Source organism: Brassica napus, chromosome C2 (assembly GCF_020379485.1).
Source record: "Brassica napus cultivar Da-Ae chromosome C2, Da-Ae, whole genome shotgun sequence".
NCBI lineage: Eukaryota > Viridiplantae > Streptophyta > Magnoliopsida > Brassicales > Brassicaceae > Brassica > Brassica napus.
This window is the reverse complement of record NC_063445.1, coordinates 32,081,913-32,103,496: the sequence shown is the minus strand read 5'-3', so window position 1 is coordinate 32,103,496 and position 21,584 is coordinate 32,081,913. Positions and strand designations below refer to the sequence as shown.

General features: G+C 35.5%; 1 protein-coding gene and 1 long non-coding RNA gene across 2 annotated transcripts; both read left to right on the top strand.

Moving 5' to 3' along the window:
- The first annotated feature begins 3,943 nt into the window (after window positions 1-3,943).
- On the top strand, window positions 3,944-6,422 carry LOC106424403. The gene is made up of 9 exons (XM_048748994.1): window positions 3,944-4,379; window positions 4,464-4,729; window positions 4,870-4,964; window positions 5,036-5,160; window positions 5,298-5,379; window positions 5,475-5,586; window positions 5,666-5,829; window positions 5,898-6,018; window positions 6,138-6,422. The coding sequence occupies exons 1-9, from the start codon at window positions 3,944-3,946 to the stop codon at window positions 6,420-6,422; spliced, it is 1,686 nt and encodes a 561-aa protein (XP_048604951.1).
- Window positions 6,423-16,674: 10,252 nt separating this feature from the next.
- Window positions 16,675-21,118, top strand: LOC125581913. The gene is made up of 2 exons (XR_007319678.1): window positions 16,675-18,037; window positions 18,127-21,118. It is a non-coding gene; the product is annotated as an uncharacterized LOC125581913 (long non-coding RNA).
- The last annotated feature ends 466 nt before the right edge of the window (window positions 21,119-21,584 follow it).

The following is a 21,584-nucleotide window of genomic DNA, read 5'->3' as shown; positions in this document are numbered from 1 at the left end:
ATACGTTGTTATCTTCTCTATTAAAAGAGAAGTACACTTAGAATTTAACCTTAATTTCATGTGGTATATTACAACAAATTCCACTCTTTTTAAACTAAAATTAAAAAATTTCATTAAATGCATTTTAGTCATTTGACTAACCCTGGAACTGCTCTTATTATCCTCTAACTAATCATAATCTAAAATAATTAGTTAACGTTCAACCTAACATAAATCTAAAGTGAAGCATCATACGACATTATTAAATTAAGGGACAATTTGCTGAATATTCATAAGGAGCACTAAAATGAATAATATACCCATTATGCAGTATAAGTCCATTGCTGTGACAAGTTCACCCAAAATTGCCCGTAATAGCCCCCTAAGCGCGTGTGCGTGCGGATGACTCCAATGCACATACTATACTATACTATAAAAATGTAATATAGTCTGAAAAGACAACTATACTTATCTCTTCCTACATTGCAAATGTTTTTCCTCAAAAAGTATTACATATGGGGTATAACAGTTGTGAAGATGTATAGTACTATGAAAAAAGAAACACATGATAAAAAATAATGAACTTAAATTCCACAAAATTGTTGAGACAATTATAGACGAGACATATACACACTAAACTATTACGAGGGACTCTTCTACCAGGGTGGCTCACTGATTCAAGTTACGTGTGAAGTTTAGTTTGAAGACACAACCATTGCATCACAAGATAACCCTGAAAATGTAAAACCATGTTCGTGAACAAACCTAATAGCTGACTTATTTCAAGTATTCTATTTCTGTTGACCAAATAGAAAGTTATGTATGTACCAGTTTGTTCACAAAGAAGGGGAGGAGGAAGAGGAGGAGACAGAGGATGAGGAGGAGGCGGGGCGGGGAGGGGTGAGGGGGATGGGAAGGGGAAGGGGAGGATGAGGAGGAGGAGGAGGAGGGGAGAAGGAGGAGAAAAAGATTCTAAAGATTCATTTATATTCATTGTTCTCAAACGAATATTACAAAAGAAAATACTACATTTCAATTTGAACTGTTATTTTTTCCAAAGGTAAAAGATAAAAATCATATATAGTAGGAGGACATATGATTTACAGAGGAGCATGTGGCACTATCGTTGTCCATCTTTTCTAATTTAAAACTTAATATCATACACTATACTATACTACATTCTTTATCCAAATGGTGCACTCTGTTCACAATATTTACTACCTTCTTGGTCTTTGTCGATTATAAAAATATAGTATTGATATGTTGTTGCTCGTAATTTCTCAGTCTTGATCAATAAATATAAACCAATTGGTTCATAAAAATGATACACCAACAAAACATAACACATGAAGCTTACTAGAAAAATAAAAATTTGCAGAGGAGGTGGGAGAGACGTTGGAAAGGTTAATGCAAGAGGAGAAGCCACCATAAGAAGTAGAGGAGGAGAAAATTATGGTGGGAGTAAGTGGGGAGACGACGGGTTGCAATACTAGCGGAGGAAAATATGGTGGCAGTGCTGAAATGAGTGCTCGTGGTGGTGGTGATGGTGGTGATTCTTCAGGTGAGACAGTAACAAAATAATACATTGGTTTACATACTAGAAGAGAACACACAAACATATATTGTTAATCTTCTTTGATCTTTTGTAGTAACTGATAGTGACACGAAAAAGAAGTAGCTGAGAGAAGAAAAGAGTAAAGATGATGATGAAAAATAAGAAACAAAAGAGAAGAAGAAATATTGTATTATACTATACTTTGACAATAAATAATAGTATACTATAATAGTTACAATAAATTTTGCTAGAATTTGTGTATATTCTTCACTGAAATGTATTGTTCGCAGCCGGTTCATTTCAGTGGCATACAACTTTTAATTTTTTCATGAATCTGCATTTTATTTTATTTGTTACAACACCATAGAATAAAACATACTAACATAGAGCATTAATTGTTCTTCTCCAGTGCAATCCAACATCTGATTTTGGGATGGTGATGAGTTGCAACGGTTCTGAAAGAAAAGACGGGGGAGCTGATGGAGTAGTGAAAATAATAATCATAAGGCGAAGTAGATACAATTTGGCGAAGTAGATACAATTTGGCGAAGAAGAGAATTAGAATTTGTAACATACTATACTGTAACTATAAAATAGAATATAACATATTATACAAAATACTGTTCATCTTCTCCAACTCAATCCATCGTCTGATTCTTTATCTTCTTAAAGATTAGATTCAATTTCTTACTTTACCAACGATGTCGGATTGTTTACATTCGCACACTGTCTTACCCCGCCGAAGTTTCCTTTCCTTTTATCCCATCAATTAATTCACCTTAAGTTCTTCTTTCACCTTCATCGCAAATCTACGTGTATCACCGACTCCGTTTACAAAGTTCCATTTGTGTGTTTGTGGCCCTTAATAAAACTAGCTATTTTGGCTGTCTCTTAAACTGAAATGAGCAAAGCACCACTTTTCACGCGCATGAAGGCTATTTTCGTCTCTTTCCTTTATATTATGTAGTATATTGTAGCCTAAGATGGGTAATGGGTAGACACTTAATTTATGTATTTCTTATGGATATGCAACCCAATTCCCCTTAAATTAAACCGGTTTAGTTGGTCAACTGAAACAATACAAAACCGGACATCATACGAAAACTAAAAAAGTCATATAGTAAATGATTACAAACCGGTATTGTATGCATGTTTAAAATCGGTTAGACAATTCCTTCCACAGCTAGATATTCCAATCCTTATCGAATAATAACTACACTTTAATTTGTTAGCATAACATTTATTTTTCATGGCTTGACTTACCAAGACTTTTACACAGTAACTATGACTTTGACGTTTCATAACCAAACTTTATCCAAATAACCATGTTTTGTGTTTTATGTTTTTGGATTGGTTTATAAAACATGAAGAATTTTCATGTTTACTACTGCCGCTTTGTTGATATCATTATTCGTGTTTACCACTAATAAAGAGATATTTTCAAAAATACATTTTTCATTAAGAGAAAAAGACTCTTATACCTTATTATATATATATAATAAATAATTATTTAAATAAATAAAAAATTAAAAATAAAATTAAAAATAAATAAAATGTTTTAGAATTATAATTTTTCTTTTAATTTTTTTTCAAATTATCTTTTTGAAAATCATATATTCTTTTTGAAACTATTTTTATTTTTTATATATTTTTAAAGTATTTATTTATTAAAATTCTAAATTTCACATTCCAAAAACTTTACACCATCTTTAAACTCTTAACCCTAATTCTATATTAGTTAACCCTATGATTACAAATGACTTTTTTCTCTTTTTAAAAATGATTGTAAAAATAGCTAGTGTAAACATGAAAAGTGGTATTATGAATGTAGTATTTTTGGCAATTCCCCATAGATATATTGATTAGCATAACATTTATTTATATACATTTAATTATAAGAAAAGTGATTATCAAACTATACTAAAAGCAAGATAACAGGGGCTATGGAGGTGTCCACGTGGAATGGTAAATTCCACCACTCATATTCCACCAACCTGCCATGTCATGCACGAGGTTACAGGGGCTATTGGGTTCTCTTTTCTTTTTTTTTTCGGCCCGGCTTACTTTTTTTTTTAATTCGGCCCGGCTTATCTGTTTCTTATTTTCGTATGGGCTCTCTTTAGCCCGTGATGAGTTACGCCTTATATGTCGTAGCCCTAGCAGCGTCGTCGCCTTCCTTTCGTCTTCCATCTTTGCCGTTTCTCACCTCTCCAAAACCGTTTCCACGAGTAGCTTGGCCACTAGCTTTTCTAATCAAACCTCTTCACCATTAACTTCTCTAACCAAGCCTTGCTTTAACTCATTTAATGGATTCTTTTCGTCTTCTTCTCTGTTTGGCTATTTATAAATCTCTTCTCCGATCTCATGCATCCATTAACGTTATCAAAATTCTCTCAAATACTCATCCCGATGGAGCCTACCCGTGACTCTTTGTCCTCCACCGAACGCCCGTCCAGCGAGAAGACCGTCGTCTTCTCTGCGTCCGCTGAGCCAATCGGAAAGTCCGCGATCCATAACTCTCCGTCCTCCACCGAACCCGCGTCAAGCGAGAAGATCGTCGTCTCCTCTGTGTCTGCTAAGCCAAACGGAAAGTCTATTGCTTCCTCTGCGATGGCGATGAAACCTAGCGCGCATGCGTCTGTTGTAACCGCCAACCCGATGAACCGTGTAGCTTCCACGGGTCTCTCATCCGCTCATGGCGACCAAGTGATGTTGTTCAGGGATGTTTCACTGGGCCCACACGAAGCCGAGATGAGGTTCCGACTGATTCACCTCTGGGAGGCTCGAAATCCAAATACCAAAATTCTTATTGGTCAAGAGATGCTCCTTATCGACGAAGAGGTTTGTTTATGGTTTTAAAATTTCTTTCTTTGCTTTAGCACGACTGATATAGTGTTTAAAATAATTGATGATTTGGATTTATCGACAGGGAACTGTTATTCAGGGTTTGTCCCGGCTGGTCGTGTAGGAACATTTGATCTCTCATCTGGTTCCGTCTATAAGTTGACCAACTTTTTCGGTTCCAGAAGCAAATTTCAGTATCGGGTTGCTGATCATAGCGCCACCGTCTCATTCTCTTGGAATTCTTCTTTGTCGGTTCTTGAGAATCCTCCGGTTCTCTTTCCAGTAGATCGGTTCAGGTTCCACAGCTACGAGAGTTTAGGGCCAACTGTGACTCTAAGGGTGATCTTTATGGTAAGACATGTTGAACTTATAGATACGTTTGTTAAGTTATGAGAGTATAATTATATACGGGTTTGTTATATAACTATAGTATAAGTTTGATGTATACGGTTTATTATTTTGTTATCTCAGACTTTGTTGGCCATATGAAGCTGGTGAATGGGCAAACTATCACTGACCACATTGTTCTTGACGAAGCTGATATAACAGAGAAGCGGCATCTGTGTGTTCATGTTCAGTCACTGGAGTATGTTTCTCCAGTTCTTAGCCTCTTTCGTTTTATATTATTATTAACACACATGATTTCGTCTTATGTAGCGGACCAGTGATGAAGCTCTATCTATGGGACCAGGCTGCATCCGACTTCTGCCAGAAATTCAAATCGTATGGAGGGACTCCAAGCGTTCTTCTGGTCACCACAGTGAACCCTAAGCATCTTGGAGGTTAGCATTTCACTTTATAACATCATGTTCCTATTCAGAACTTAGAGAAATTCTATAAAACTACTTAAGTAAACTTTTAGGTGAGCAGTCACGTAGTATATTATGGTTAATCACATTCACTCATATGTTATTAACAGGAACTCTTGCTATCACTTCTATGTCTTCATCTCGAGTGTTCATGGATTCCGACGTGCAGCCTAGCAAGGACTATCTCGAATGGTATGGATTTGTGTATGCAGTTATTATCATTCATCTGTTGATGTCACTTTCCGTGCAGCTTACTATCTAACATACTTATGGCTTATTTGTATCAGGTTGAGTTCTAACGCAGAAATTGCTAATAGGGTTGCTGCTGAGGTTGTCACTAAGCCTGAGGCAGTGACTCTTGAGGAGCTATTCACCTACATCAAGCAAGAAACTTCAAAGGTACAATATTTTTATTTTTTTACATTCGTTTGCATATGTTTGGGAACTAACGAGGTTTATTTTAATTTCCACGATGAAGGTCGCTTGGTTTGAATGCACTGCAACTATAGATGATGTTGTCAGTGGTTCTCCTTGGTATTACATTTCTTGCGGTGGATGTAACAGCAAGGCTTTTAAAGGTCCTACCTCTCTGATTTGCAACAATAAGAAGTGTGGGAAGAGTGAGGTCACAGGCGTTCCTCAGTAAGTGTTCTGATCATAGTTTGATATATGTTTTATCAGCGCTGGTAGCTAATCTTGATTTCTGGTAGGTACCTCACAAAGATATCAGTTTATGATAAGAGTGAGCAAGCAGCTTTTGTCATTCTTGGCGATGCTGGCAAAGAATTGAGTGGAAAACATGATGCAGAATTGGTTGCTACTTATTATGAGGTAATTTCCTACCTGATTATACATCGTATGCATGTTTGTGTTACTGCTAACCATCACCTATTCATGTATTCCGAGAGGAAGTAGTAGTTGATCTAACGTACATATTGCTTGGTTATTAGTCTAATGAAGGAGCTGGAGCTGAACATTGTGTGCCGATCCCGCAAGCTTTACTTGACACGATAGGTCAGACTCGCAAATTCATCGTCAAAGTCTCGGATCACAATTTGTCAGGCAAGACTCAGACCATAACTGTCACCAAGATTCTCCCACTAGCAACTACTTTTCCAGCAACATCCGAGGAATCTGGTGCTTCCAGTGGTTTGGGAAACTCTGCAGGTGATAGGGCTAGAAAAGCAGCTGAGATTCTTGAGTCAGGTGAGGCCAAGCGGTGCAAGAGTGGCTGATATAGCTTCAAGCTCTCCTCCTACGCAGTAATTGTTTTTGCTGCCGTTCGAGTTCTGTTTTATGCTTTCTGAATGACTGCGTTTTTTCATTTCAACTTTCAGACTTTTGTCTTTTATGTTTAAGTTCCTTGGATACAATTTTCAATTTATGGTTTTTAGGATCCCTTAAGCCAATTTACTTATCCTATTATGAACTTTTTAATAGTTAGCAGGTATTAGCTTAGTTTTTAGGTGCTAAATTGTCTTCTTATTACATTAAGCACATCAGTGGCTTCAGATGTTGAATCAGGATTAGTAATAGGATTAGGAGCATAAGCTTCTAAAGAAATTGAAGTACTTTTTACATATTTTAAAAAAAAATTAAACATTTTTCATTAGCCATCCGAATATTTATATATATGGAATATTTATATACATGGAGTGAGGGTTACTGATCTATTCATTAATAATTGTTAGAAATTTAACAATATTATTCAAAATGTTTAATATGATATAAAATAAAACAACAATACGTAAACTTTAGTAGTATGGAAAAAATTAATGATATAATCGAAAAATTGAATAAATACTTTTAAAGGAATATTGATCCTATGAAAATGTGTTGACATATTTCTCATAACTTTAAGCAAATTATTTTGGAAAAACCAAAAAATTAAAAAAAAAAAAAATACAGATACATGTTAGACAGTTTTCTCTAAGTCAGTTTTAAACCGATAAAGTATTCAAAATTAGTATTACATAAACACATTTCCTATTCCTGAAGCTCAGCAGAAGCCAAAAAAAAAAAAGAGGCTAAAACAAAAAATCATTATACGAGAGTTCGAACCCTGCTTGAGCGCATATAAGAGGGCTATGCTCCCAGCAGAGCGAGACACACATTATTAACATTTAGGATAATAACATTACATAATACTCGACACATGATAAGTAGTTTTATAAGAAATCATTGTGAGTTGCCATATCTGCGAAAACCCTACATCACACAAGTAAGGTAGTGCAGTTCCTCAAAACCAGCCTCCCCAAACTACAAGTACCTCTTCTCCTTCTCGCAAAACTGAACACGCAAACAGATCTCATCTTCTCCTTAAAGTGTAAGTTTTTTAACTCACCGAGACCTCTCCATAACAATACTTATAGTCTAAAACGTTTTACTTTTATTGAATGCATACTAAGGATTGCACCTTCAACATAATGGGGAAACCACCTACACCCAGCAATGTGGAGACCGGAGGTAAGACAAATATTTATTAACTGTTTTTCATATTTAGACTGATTTGAGTACTCAACCTAATGATTTTGCATATGTTTAAGAACAAATTGCGTACACATCGTCTTAGACCACAGCAGACTAACACAACTGTGTGGTATTATTATTTAGACACTAGGATTGTCGCAGTTCATACAGACAAATTAGCAAACAATTAGGTTAGTATTTTACCCCTAACAATATCGTAACAACGCTTCATTTTTTTAAATATTTACAAAGAAATATAGCAATATTTTTGTGTGACTAAATTAAAATATCTAATATAATAGTTTGAAAATATTTTCAATTTAACATATTATATTTGAGTTTTGTGTTTCTCTTTTTACCACCAAAATAAGACGTAGAAATGATACGACCAATAAATTTTTATTTGTTTCACTATCTATAAAAACTTAGTATGATAATTTCCAAAAGAACTAAGATATACTACCTAATTCCAAATGAATTACCCAAAAATGCATATATACTATCTTATATTTTCCTATATGCAGAAACTTCGTCCGGGATAACTCATAAGAGAAAACGAGGACGTCCACCCGGTTCCCGTACAAAATCAAGAGGTGTGTTTTCATTGTCAGATATACACTATACGTAATTACTAATGTTGTTTTGGATATTACTCTAACTATGAATATTTCAGTTCTTGCAATAAACGAGCCACCAACATTCAAACCAAAATATTATGACTGTAAGTTTGTATTTATTATAATAACATACTTTGATCAATACTTATTTACACAGCTAAATGGGTTTCAAAATTAATTAAACAGGTGGCTGTGATAAGTGTGACTCTTATGGTACAAAATATTACTCCAACATCTATTTTCTACATAGTACCTTTTTAAACTAATTATTTTAAAATATATTAGTTAAGCAAAAAAATGCACGTAACATGAGAAAGGCCATCTTACTATCAAAACGAACTTCAACCACATCTCAAGGTATGCTTCATAACTACCCAAATTCATTTTGTATAATAAATTTTTTTTACCACTAACCTTTGTTTACACATAAATGCAGATGCTCCAACGCAACCATATGGCGTGCGCCACATCAGAAACAAGAAAAAAGGTACATACAGTGAAACGTATACAAATTAGAAGCATTAAGACTATACCAAAACTATAATTTTTTTATTAATTTACAAATATAATAATTTATCGACATATTGATTGAACCAAGACTTAATTTTAAGACTGTTAAACTAACACTACAAGAAAATAGTCATATTGCAATGGTGATATATTGTTGCAATATGGTAATATATTGTTGCAAATATAAAACTGCAACAAAAATGTGACTAATTTTAATTTCTTGCTGTTTGTAGGTTGCAAATTCATGTTTGTCGCCTTTATGTAGCAAAATTAGCAACGAATTGAGTTGTTGCTATATATGTCATATTTTTGTAACAATTTTTTATAGCAACTTTGTTGTATATTTACAACATACTTTTGCAATATAAATAGTGGCAAGCCATTGCTACATAAAATAATAGCAAACAACATTGCAAAGTTGCAATTATTTTTTCCCTTGCAATTTAATAGTACTAATGCAACAAGATGTAGATAAAATCTGTTATAATTACAACATATGGATGGAATTTAAAATTGTTACAAAATTTGCTATATAAAATCTACATCGAATTTTGTTGAATTGTTTTCTATAATTACTTTTAAATAATATATCTGGATGCAAGTATTTTATGACGACATTTATTTTGTGGTTAACAAATAATATTTTAATAAAATTACTATATTATCAACTGCATTGCATAAGTGATTATTGTAATATTTTCTTATAATAATATTAGATGTATTATTTATTTTTACAGTAAATATATTTTACAATAACACAAAAACCAAATGAATAACTTTATTAAATAAACTAAAATATTAAAAGTTAAAATAATGCATTATTAGAGAAATACCAGCAATAATTTGAAAGCTACATAAACTAATAAAAAGTAAAATATTTGCTCTTCGGTTGTTACGATATCGTCTTCAAGCATATGATCAGCTGCATCTTCTTCAAATCCTTCGGGTAATTAGCTTTGCGCTTTCATCTTCAAGTATATGATCAGCTACAAGTTTAACCTATAAACAACAATAAAAGTATCATGTGACGTTCATATAGATAATATGTATATGTTTCTTTTTACCACAATGAACCACCATTCACTTTGGAAGGATCGAGACATTCAATGCTTGGGCTACTTCATGTTATGATCCTCGTTTGCCGTGTGATTCATCGGGAAAAAAATATAAGATCAAAATTAACACTTGAAAGAAAACTAATAAAGGATAAATAAAGCACACGGAAACAAATTACTGGAGATGAGTTGCTTTCAAAGAAGAGTCCCTTCAAAAAAATATGTACAGAAATCAATGAATTATTGAAGCACCGTATAAACTGTATATATAATGAAAAAATAAAATATAAACTATCTCGATGCTTGGATATATCCATATCTTTTTAGTTTTATATTCTCTCAACAAACTAAAGTCAAGCTGTAAATAAAATAAAAGGCTGGAATAAAATAAAAAAAAACTATATTCTAGTAGTTGCAAGTTCCTTCCGCAATTCTTAGAATAAGAAAAATATTTGTTCAATAGTTTATAAAAGGCATCTAAATGATTGTACTAGGAACGTTGACAATATGAATTATGGGCATGCATATGAAATTTGATTCATCTGATAGAGTTAGTATACACGAAAGAAGACATTACTACTATTTTTTTAACCGTTTTTAGTTTTGGGCGAGTCATACTTCCGCATGAGCCATTTAATAAATTTTCACATGAGAAACAAAAATAAAGATATCGTGAGTGTGGGTTAAGGTTGTTTTGTTATTGATATCATAGGTGAGCTTTGAATGTTGTGAATGCCCGAGGATGCTTTGGGTTTCAAAAGGGAACGAATCCTGATGAAAGAAGTGGCGCTTCATGTGTTGAAGAGAATATGTATTAGCTCATGTACAGTGAAGAGGACTCGAGTGTTACGTTATACGGGTACGTCTATCACTAGCCTCTCATGTACCGGAGACGTTTGGGAAACAGGGATGGCACTGGGACGGCTCAGAAATGTCCCCATAACTTCTCGAACAATAGCCCCTTGACCTCGAATTTCCATATAAAGTGAGGGGACGGTGATGTGTATATGGGGACAGACGATATATGGGGACGTTTCTGAACACATGAATTTAACATTTGGACTTATCTATGGTGATATATTAGTTGTGAAAGATTAGATGCATAAGGTAGATAGCTAATTTAGCTATAAACTTGAGAATCCAGAAATTTTTATCATTTTTTTTATGGAAGTCAATTAAAACAGAGAAAATATATGCTTGAAAAGAGGTAGAAAACTAAAACAAAACCAGAAAACGCAGTCACTCTCGAGTAACAACAAGAAACTATATTTTGACAGTACTAGAAAGAAGATATAGTGTATCTGAAATGATCAACATAACATTCTGTGATATGAAACCAACTGTGATATGCTCTGTTTCACGACAAAAAGTGGAGAAATAGATTCTGGGGTATGTCGATGTACTTAATATATACTAGGGAGAATTGCCAAGTGTGACTCAAAACTTGGAGTAAAACCCAAAACAATACCCCAACTTGGGTCAAAGGCAAAAGTAACCTAAAAGGCTATTGAAATTACAACTATCCCCTTGTGACCAAACAAAAAAACGGAATTTTTTTTACGTTTCTACCCCTCGCAAGTCGTCTGTTTAGACGACTTAACTGAAAGTCGTCTGGACAGTTAGTCTTAAACATAATTTAAAAATTTTGTAAAAAATATTTTGATAAGTGAAAAATGGGAATTATGTAATTAACATATGTCTTAGGAGGTATAAATTAAGATATAACAAATTTCAATTGTTTTCAGCATAGATGAGTGAAAGTAGTGAGTCATGATATTCTTTAGTTTATGTTTCATCAACATATGTTGTAGTATTGTATGTGTTCTTAGGGTTAGATTTTGGAAAGCATTAAAACCGTTTTTGAAAATTTTTAAAATTACTTATGCGTGTTCATTTCTGTGTATAGTAAACACTATTTAAGTATAATTTGATTTTATAACGTGGTTAGTTAGTTAATCTAGTCATTTTCGTTTAGGGGTTCATTTTAGGGTCTAGGACGACTTAATATTTTGTCATCTGAAAACAGACGACTAAATATTAAGTCGTCTGTTGTACATTATCAGCCAGAATAAGTCGTCTAAACCGGACCAAACCTTAAAGTTTACCAATGTACTTTTAAAGCTAACCGGATTATTTACCCAATATATAAGGTGATTTTTATTTTTTTTGTTTTATTTTTCGCGAAATTCAGAAACCCTAACAGTTCTCTCTCAAAGGCGATTTCGAATTCCCACGATTTCCGAACAAACCATCGTTCTCAACGTCAGCTATCTATCTCACTTCATTCTCACCGTTGTCGCCGCAGCTTCTTCTAACCCTAGCGCCGCCGATTCCTCTAAACCCTAGCGCCGCCGATTCCTCTAAACCCTAGCGCCGCTGCTTCCACTATTTCCGAACAAACCGTCGCCCTCGCCACCGTGGTCACCAACGTTCTCACCGCCGCTTCCTCTAAACACTAGCGCCGCCGCTTCTTCTAAACCCTAGCGCTGCCGCTTCTTCTCTGTAAACCTTAGCGCCGTTTCTCTATAAACCCTAACGCCGCTAAGTCATCAATCTCGAGGAAAAGATGAACATAAAACGTTGTCTCTATCAATTTACTCATTCTCACCGTTTCACGTTTATTTTTTCAGATCTATAACCGCAATGACGAGTACTCCAACTCCTTCTCCGACTGGAAGACTTGTAAGTAATTTAAGTCGTCTACTAAGTCGTCTGGACTTATATTGTTGTCTTTGATTATTTTGCAGACAAAAAGGATGGATATTCCAGAACTCCCCCGTAGGTTATACACATCAGGGGAAGAGCCAGAAGCCCACAATAGCATTTCGTATCATACGGATAACAGCAAGTTGCATACTGCTCTTAGGAAAGCTCTTACTGATGACGAATTTGAAGAGCTCAAGGAGTCGAGTTTGGGAGTTTTCATCAAGTTCAAGGAGCAGGGATTTGGTTGGGCTTCAAGGCTGGTTCACTACATGCTCAGTTTCAAGCTGGACATTAAGAAGAAGTATGAGATGTGGTCTCTCGTTGGTCCAGAACCTTTGAGGTTTTCACTGTTAGAGTTTGAAAACCTCACTGGTCTAAACTGCGAGTACATCGAGGACCTTGAGACACCAAAATGTGACGTTACCCCAGAGATGGTTTCTTTCTGGGGGATGCTGGGAGTTCATCTGGAAGCTGGGCCAACTACTGATCAGATAATAGCAGCACTGAAGAGATGCGGGGATTGGTCCAGGGAAGATCGCAAGCGGCTCGCGTACCTCTCCATCTTCACTGGATTCATTGAAGGGAGAAAGTTTTCAACCGCTACACGATCTACTCTGGCAAGGCTAGTGATGGATTTAGAACGGTTTGAGAATTATCCATGGGGGAGAGTCGCGTTTAAGGTGCTGATGGACTCTTTGTGGAACAAAGAAATTGCTGGCTGTTACACCGTGGATGGGTTTATACAAGTTCTTCAGGTCTGGACGTACACAGCTATGCCGGAATTGGGTGCTAGTATTGGTGGTCCCAGAGCAGACAGTCCGTCTCCACCGATACTGGCTTACGAGGGCAGCAGAGGCCGCAGATCAATGAAAGCTGCTATCTTGAGTCAGGTATTTACTTCAATCCAAAAGACTGCGCAGGCGACTTATTATAAGTCGTCTGGAAGGTCGTCCAGCTGGACGACTTATCGGACGACTTATAATAAGTCGTCTGGAAAGTCTTCCCAGCTGGACGACTTATCGGACGACTTAATTAAGTCGTCTGGAAAGTCTTCCATCTGGACGACTTATTAGACGACTTATTATAAGTCGTCTGGAAGGTCTTCCAGCTGGACGACTTAGTAGACGACTTATAATTAAGTCGTCTATTTAGTATTTTTTTTCAAATATCTAACTCGATTCTTCTATTTACTGCAGACCCGCGTGATCAACTTTGTTGAGAAGGACATTAGTGAAATGTGGCCAAAATGGGACTCTGAGGTTGAGGACCTGCCCGCGGAGAACATCATTAAAGTCATGTATGAGCGGAGACCGTGGAAGTGGACCATGGATTGCTGGGAAGTCACTGGTACTAAGGTAATACAAAACCTAAGGTTGTGACTCCATCGAAGAAGGCCAAAGAGATGGTTGTGTTGGAGGAGGAGGAGGAGGAGGAGGAGGAAGACAATCCAAGACCTCGTAAGAAAGCTCGTAAAGAGGCTCCTAAAGTGGCTAGTGAAGAGGCTAGAGAAGAGGCTAGAGACTGCCTGGAGCCATCATCATTTCTGCTGGTAATGAGTAGCTAATCTCCACACTCACTGTTCTCATGTCCAGGTTATAATCTTCTTGAGCCATTGCAACAAGTTCAGCATGTGTTGAATCTTCATTCAATAAAAACAATCTTGCTCCTTTGAGATCATCAACTACAAAATCCCAACGGAAATCTCTCAACAACCATTCTCCATACACTGCATGTAACTGAAAAATCATCTGCAAATATTCAAAATAAAACACATTAGTAAACATAGAGAAAATGAAGAAGTTCAATAAACATTGCCGCAGACGACTTAGCATTAAGTCGTCCAGAAGACTTAAAGGTAAGTCGTCTAAAGAGGTCACTTTTGCAATTGAAAATTAAAAGGGACGACTTAATTCTAAGTCGTCCGGCTTTGTTTGTTAAAAAAAAAACTTCAGACGACTTATATATAAGTCGTCTACGAGAAACGGGCTAGTTTTGCATTTGACCGAATCGTGTCAGATCTTTGACTATTTCTGGACGACTTATAATTCAGTCGTCTCTGGGAAAGTTAAAATTTCAATATTTTATGAAAACTTGACGACTTACGTGTAAGTCGTCCTAGGTTAGTTTTGTAATTGAAAAATAAAACTTGAAATTTAACTTTCTCCAGACGACTTAGATGAAAGTCGTCCAGCTAAACGACTTAATTTAAGGTCGTCCGGGATAAGCAAGGTTTGACCAGAAAATTGGGAAAAATTCTGGACGACTTTGCTTTCCCCGGACGACTTTAAATTAAGTCTTCTGGAGGGACGACTTTATATTAAGTCGTCTGGTTAAAGTTAAATTATGAAGTTTTATTTTTCAATTACAAAATTAACCTAGGACGACTTACACGTAAGTCGTCAAGTTTTCATAAAATATTGAAATTTTAACTTTCCCAGAGACGACTGAATTATAAGTCGTCCAGAAATAGTCAAAGATCTGACACGATTCGGTCAAATGCAAAACTAGCCCGTTTCTCGTAGACGACGTATATATAAGTCGTCTGGAGTGTTTTTTTTTAACAAACAAAGCTGGACGACGTAATTTAAGTCGTCCGTTTGACCAGAAGACTCATCAGTAAGTCTTCTACATACAGATGACTTACTAGTAAGTCTTCTACGCGAACAGATCTTGAAAAAAAATTCAAATTCGTACCTTAAACTAGGTGATATGACTTCGTTTGCACACAGGGTCTTCTCCAACCACCCAGAACCTCAAACGAAAGCAACCGTAAGTCAAAACGAAAGAAATATGGCTCTGTCAACCATAGCCCATATTTTGAATCAAAAGCTTGAGTTTTTTGGATGAATATAGAGAGAAAGTGAAAGAAATGTTGTTTTTAGTTCATAACAATTGAAACAGAGAGAGTGTAAAGAGATTTACGTGCATTAAAGGGCATTAAAAGCTCCAAACAGTTCGTACAAGGTTGTTGCCACTATTCATTGCAGTGGCAATATTGTAAATACTTGAAGAAGATGAGGTTGAGACAGTAAAGAAGCCATTTTCGAAAAAAAAAAAAATGTTAATGGCATTTTCGTAGATAAAATGCAGGTGTGGGGTTAAAATCTCAAAAAAAAAGGAGTCAAAAGAAAAGGTTAGTTTTCTGTTTGACTTCAAGTTTTGAGTCACTTTTGCAAAAAGCCCTATATACTATGTATTTCTTGTACTTAATATAGAGAAACTATTGAACTTTATATAAAAAAACATATAATTAATGTCACATTTTTTGCCATATATTATTATTATTATTATTCTTTTGCAAATTAACGAAGATTCAAAACGTTGAATGTTTGTTGCAAAATTCGCAATATATTTGTTTTTGTTGCAAAATGTTGCAATTTAGTAATGAAAACATGCAACATCTATTATAGTTGTGATTTTGCAATAAATTTGTAATGAAACAGCAACAAATATTTATTATCGCAAAAATATTGCAATAATTATAGCAAATTATTAACGAAAATGGATGTTGCAATTTTTCTGTTGCAATATGACTATTTTCTTGTAGTGTAAATTATTACTAGGTGTCTTCCTGCACCATGTGCAGTAAAAAAATTTAGAAATATTTTTTAACAGATAAATATAGATTATATTTTAAAATAAAATTTTATTAATATTGTAAATTTTCTTTTTTGTACCAATATATTAATATAAATTAGATTTAATTAAACATTAAAATTATATATTAAGAATATGCATGTATATATTTGAAATTATAATCTTACATAAATTTTCCTATCTATTTATTTTAATTAAATATTATAAATAAATTTGTAAAAGTTGCATAATCACCAAAAATTTAAATTAAACAATATTTATAAAATTTGTAGATATATAAGAAAATAATGGCCCTCTCACGTGTAACAAGCAAATCAGGACTAAAAATCATTAAATCCAAAGACCAGCATCCACAAAAGGTGAAGAACATAGTATACAAGGAGATCTTCAACCGTCTCTGTACCCATGAAAGTAAGTAAAATTCCACATCTAAAACCTAATTCCATACTTTTTTCAGTTATTACTTATCTAATTATTCACATGTTTATCGTACTCAGTGTTCTAGCGATCACCCTAAACGGCTGAAAGCTAAACTTTATCTTCATGATTGTTATATCACTACTTCAAGGTATGTCAACTTACACTATGAAATATATACGTTGATGTATATTATCAAGATATGCTCACTGATTGACCTCTAAATGATTTCAGGCTCTCACTTGGAGAGATCTCATCACCTCCACACAACTTCTTTTTCGGATGTTCACCATTCTATCTATACTTTAATACATTTCATCTTTTCTATTTTTTTTAAAGTTAGAATTTACATGAAATTACTCGCATACTTTTGCTAACACACATGTTTTACATCTATCACAAGATTTCCAATCTCAAAGTTAGTAAGACTCGGAAATTTTTCCGCGCGTAGCGCAGACGAAGCATCTAGTAAGAAATAAAAGCAGACTATCTAACAATACTAAAAGTTGTTAATACTCAATATCTAGACTATCCACGTCGTTCTAAAAAATCATCCAATTAAAACATAAGTAATTGACACATCCTCTTTTCTTCCATCGACGACCCCTTTCCCAAACAGTTATTGTTTCCGCTTCGTCTTCCCTGCTGAACCCCTCTTTAAGTATACTCCAGTTCCAGTCAATCGGTTCCTCTTTCTGACCTTATCTTTTCAACAAAACGTATGTTGAACTTTTTCCTGCTCTAGAGTCACCTTTTTAAACTTCAGGATTCTGAAACTCTAAATCAAGCTTCTTAAGGTACGTTATTAAATCGACTTTTGCATTCACGAACGCAAACATTTGAGTGGTTCTCTCAGAAATCATGTTTCTTTGTATTGTAGATTGGAATTGTGTTCTTTTTTTGTTGAATGAGAAAAATAGGAGAAAATGATTATAAGCGGTTCAGTTAAGCAGAACCAAGAAAATTACAAAGAGATTGAGGCAAAGATCTATTTGATGTTCTCTCTAATGATGTCATGGTAAAAAACTCTGATTCAAAAGTACTAAGTTTAAAGACTTCTTTTCTTTTAACACTAAAGACTTTTGTTTTGTGTTCCAGCAGAGACAGACGCAAGACTTGCAAAAAAGATCTTGAATGCTAAAAGGAAAAGCACAGAGGAACCGAAGGCTTTCGTAGAGATCTCTTGCACAACTTCTCCCCATCATTTAGTTTATTTGAGGAAAGCTTATTGTTTACTCCTTGATTCATCCTTTGCAGAACACACTGCTTCATCTATTCCTTATCCTCCTGCAAATTTTTTTTTTTTTTTGGTATCATACATTTTAACTTACAAAATTGCTTCCTTTTTTTTCTTTTAGTAGGCTCAGAAGAAGCACAAGTATGAATGTGTGATGGTGTGAAACCAAAGAGACAATGAAAAGAAAGGAGGAACATAGAAAGAAGATATGGAGAAGTCAAAGAAAGGACTTTTGATAAAAGGTAAAAGTGCTTCCTTTGTTTCACAACCTAAAGGTTCAGACTGTTGCAGCGCTTTTCTACCATTAAATATCCATTGTTTATCATCGCAGTGTGTGCAGTCTATAGTGCATGGAGTTATGTCAGATGATGTTGCTCGGTTACTGAATCGTGCTCGCCACTACTCAGCTGTGCGCTTACATGGCTTATATCAACCGGGAATATAAGAAAAGGTAGTATGTTTTATTTCTTCTTCGATGTGCATGTCTCTCCACCATTATTAGTTGCTAGATACTCATAAGCAAGAAGAACGTATATTGAGTTTGTGAGCTTTGTTAGGCGATACTGATCCTTCCCGAAAAGTATATGGAGAATGAGATGGTAGTTGAAGCTTTTAAGAGACTTTAGAGGTGATGTTAGAGATGGGTGTAAGTCTTGATATTTATTTGTCCATTTTTCCATTCACAAGAGAATAGTTGAGTTTGCGAGTTGATTCTTTTGATGATTGCACTCAGAAGGACTTAAACAAGCCAGTGATTTTTGCAGAGAAAGAGTTGGAGGCAGGAGAGGAAGACTAGGAAGTGATGCAGCTCCTTCCGTGAGACACCTACCAAAGTAAGTGTTATTGACTTAGCTCACTTTCGTATTAACGTGGTGTCGGTATTTATCATCTAATTATATCATACTTAGTGGCAGCCAAAACCAACATGGAGGTGTTGTTAGAGATGGTTGAGGCAGAGGCCTGTCTGGTGGTGGCAAAGACAATAAAGATGGCCTAGCTAAAGATTGTCGTGCTTAGAAGTGGGACTGAAAAAATGGAATAAAAAGCTCTAAAATGGTATTAGGAAGAACGTGTAGATAACAATAGCTTAAGGTTTTTTACATTTGTGGATCATCAGGTGAACACGCTCCTGTCTCTAGGATCAGCCGAAGCTAGATCCTTTGTTGCTCAGACTTAAGCAGTGATTGTTTTCGTAATTCAGTGGCTACAGGAGGTGGCTGAAGGAACAACAGAGGTTGTTTAATTAAGTGTGGCGACTCAAGAGCACCTGACCGATAGTGAGCTTAGGATGTTTGTTGATGTGCATGGAGAGGAATACAGTTCAAAGCAACGTCAGAGAAATAACGTTTACCCGCATTTGAGTCTTCTCTCCATTTTTTTCTTTTGCAAAGATTTATGTATGAAAAAATGGAGAAAGTAAAATGATTCAGAAGAGAATCTACAGTTCTATTCAGAGAAAGGTCGAAGATCATGGCTGGTTTGGTGAATATTGAGTCTTCAGCTAAGTTCTACTAAAAACAATTTTTTTCACAACTTACAACGATAGTTATCCTGATATTTAGTCCAGGCTGGATTACAAATCTTTCATTTAGTTTCCAATAGCTAATCGCACATTTAATTTTCAGAGGTCTGTGCTAATGTTGATGTGTGTGTGTGTGTTGATCATTTGGACAGGACCAAACTACTTTGAGATTGATTTGGATATGCACAAGTTCAATTACATATACAGGAAAAGACGAGAATCTTTCAGGGATAGGATCAAGAATGAGATCCTACATCTTGGTTCAACTATTCAGAAACTTGAATAATCTCTCAACATTTTGGTTTTATGTCTTTTGTTTGTAGAGTGTAGTTGAAGTAAAAAATTGTTCTTTCTAACACAATCTCTATCACCAAAAAAACATTATAGCAAATGATGTGCTGTGTTAGGGTGAACAAGAGTCATTTCGTGAATTACCAATATGTTACACTTATAATTAACAAACAATGACGAAGATTCCATATCTTATTCACTACAAAGATCACATAAAGAAAAAATAATTGATCATCTAATCACCCGGGGAGAAAAGAGACAAAGGCAAAACAGAGAACATGTTCATGTATTTGTATTAAAGAGGCGAAAGGAAAAAAAAAACAATGTCCTTTTTGTAAACCAATGTAACCAGAATTGCTCCGAAAATTCATGTGCTCTACAAATTTCGTTAAGCAGTGACAATGAAAGACGAGTGAAAGCAAGAAAATTTTAGGTGAATAATTGTTTCTATATATTTTTGAAACTATCTATGAAAAATTATATTGTCATATGGCATTTGATATCGCAACTAAAAATGTTTTTATTTATTCTCAAATCTAACACTACATCATTTTGTAAAGATTCCAAGCATTTTGCTAAGTACATTCTTTAGACGAAGAGACCCTCTATCTTGGACAACATCTCCTATGTTCTGGGACACAACCAAACCGCAAACAATACTGAGTAGCACATGTTGACTTGAAGAGTGAAATGGAGCCAAAGGAGAAGTATGGAGGAGTTTGGGTCTGGTGCAAAGATAGGGACAAGATCTTAAGAGATTGTCTATCAAGGCTTCATGAGGATTTAGAGAAGTCTAGAAGAGTCATGAAGGCTGTACAAAGATAGTGTTTAAGTCCAGGAGGGACTTAGACACCATTTGGAGATAGTTGGGTGATGGTGCAAAGATAGGGCGTCCCGAGGTTCAGACGGTACGAACGGACCGTGCAAAGTTAGGGCGACCCAAAGCATGATCTGGTTCATCTATTGAAGAAGCTTGGTGAACTTGTGCAAATATAGGGCGAGGTACGGACATCAGGTCCGTACCATCAACCGTACGGATGAGCAGGCCGTATCACTTTACCCGGATTGACCCGAAATGGAAATGTGCAAACTTAGGGAGCAAGGAGGAGTTATCTGAGCTTGTGACTGTTGGGAATGGATAAGAGAGGAGCTGGGCGTGACCTGTTGCTAGCTGGAAAGTAGCTGGTCAAAAGGTAAAGCACCTTTTGACCATGGAACACCACAAGGCTCCATCTTATCCATCCATTTCAAACATGGGCAATCTGAACCATCCAAGCTTCTCTTACCAGATTCCTTTAGCCAATCAGAGACCATCACCAAGATTGTGAAGACCAGATCCAAGACTACATCCTAGCCATTCATTCTCAAGTCATTTTTAGCCATTAGATTAAGGGTTTATGATTGCAAACTTGTAAAGCCTATATAAAGGCTATGTGTGGACGTTTTTGTAACCCTTAAGTGAGTAAGGGGGTTTCCCTTCTCCTTCTCTAATCTGAAACACTTTCTCTTAGTCTCTCTAGTCTCTCATCCTGAATATCTATACACGTTCTCAGTCTGGTCACTAATCTCTTAAACACTTAGACACACAAACACTCATTAAACTTCCTTTCTCTCAAATCGTTTCCAAGCTCTCTCTCTCTCTTTACCCATTTGGGTTTCATACACACATACAACCTGAGTACTCTTAAATCTCATATGGTATCAGAGCCAGGTTCATTAGAACTTGGTTCCAGCTTCCCCTAAGCTCAAAGCTCACTCCCATGCCATTTCCAAACCAAGAAGAAGCTTCATGTTCATTTGGCTGTTCAACCTCTTCAAGAAGAAGGTGTGCTCATCAATGGCGTCCAGAAGCTGTTCTTGGTCGTTCTCCACTCTCTCATGGTCGTCCTGAAGAAAGAAGGCCATTGGAAGCATGTCCAAGCCATTCCCATTCACTGTCCAAGAAGAAAGGTGAAAGCTTTCAACTTGTACCTGGT

Excerpts from the sequence above, each read along its gene's own strand:
- LOC106424403 (XM_048748994.1), top strand. The coding sequence starts at position 3,944 with ATGGAGCCTACCCGTGACTCTTTGTCCTCCACCGAACGCCCGTCCAGC. Across the intron at positions 4,730-4,869 it reads CTCTAAGGGTGATCTTTATG|CTGGTGAATGGGCAAACTAT; the intron begins GTAAGACATGTT and ends GGCCATATGAAG. Across the intron at positions 6,019-6,137 it reads TGGTTGCTACTTATTATGAG|TCTAATGAAGGAGCTGGAGC; the intron begins GTAATTTCCTAC and ends CTTGGTTATTAG.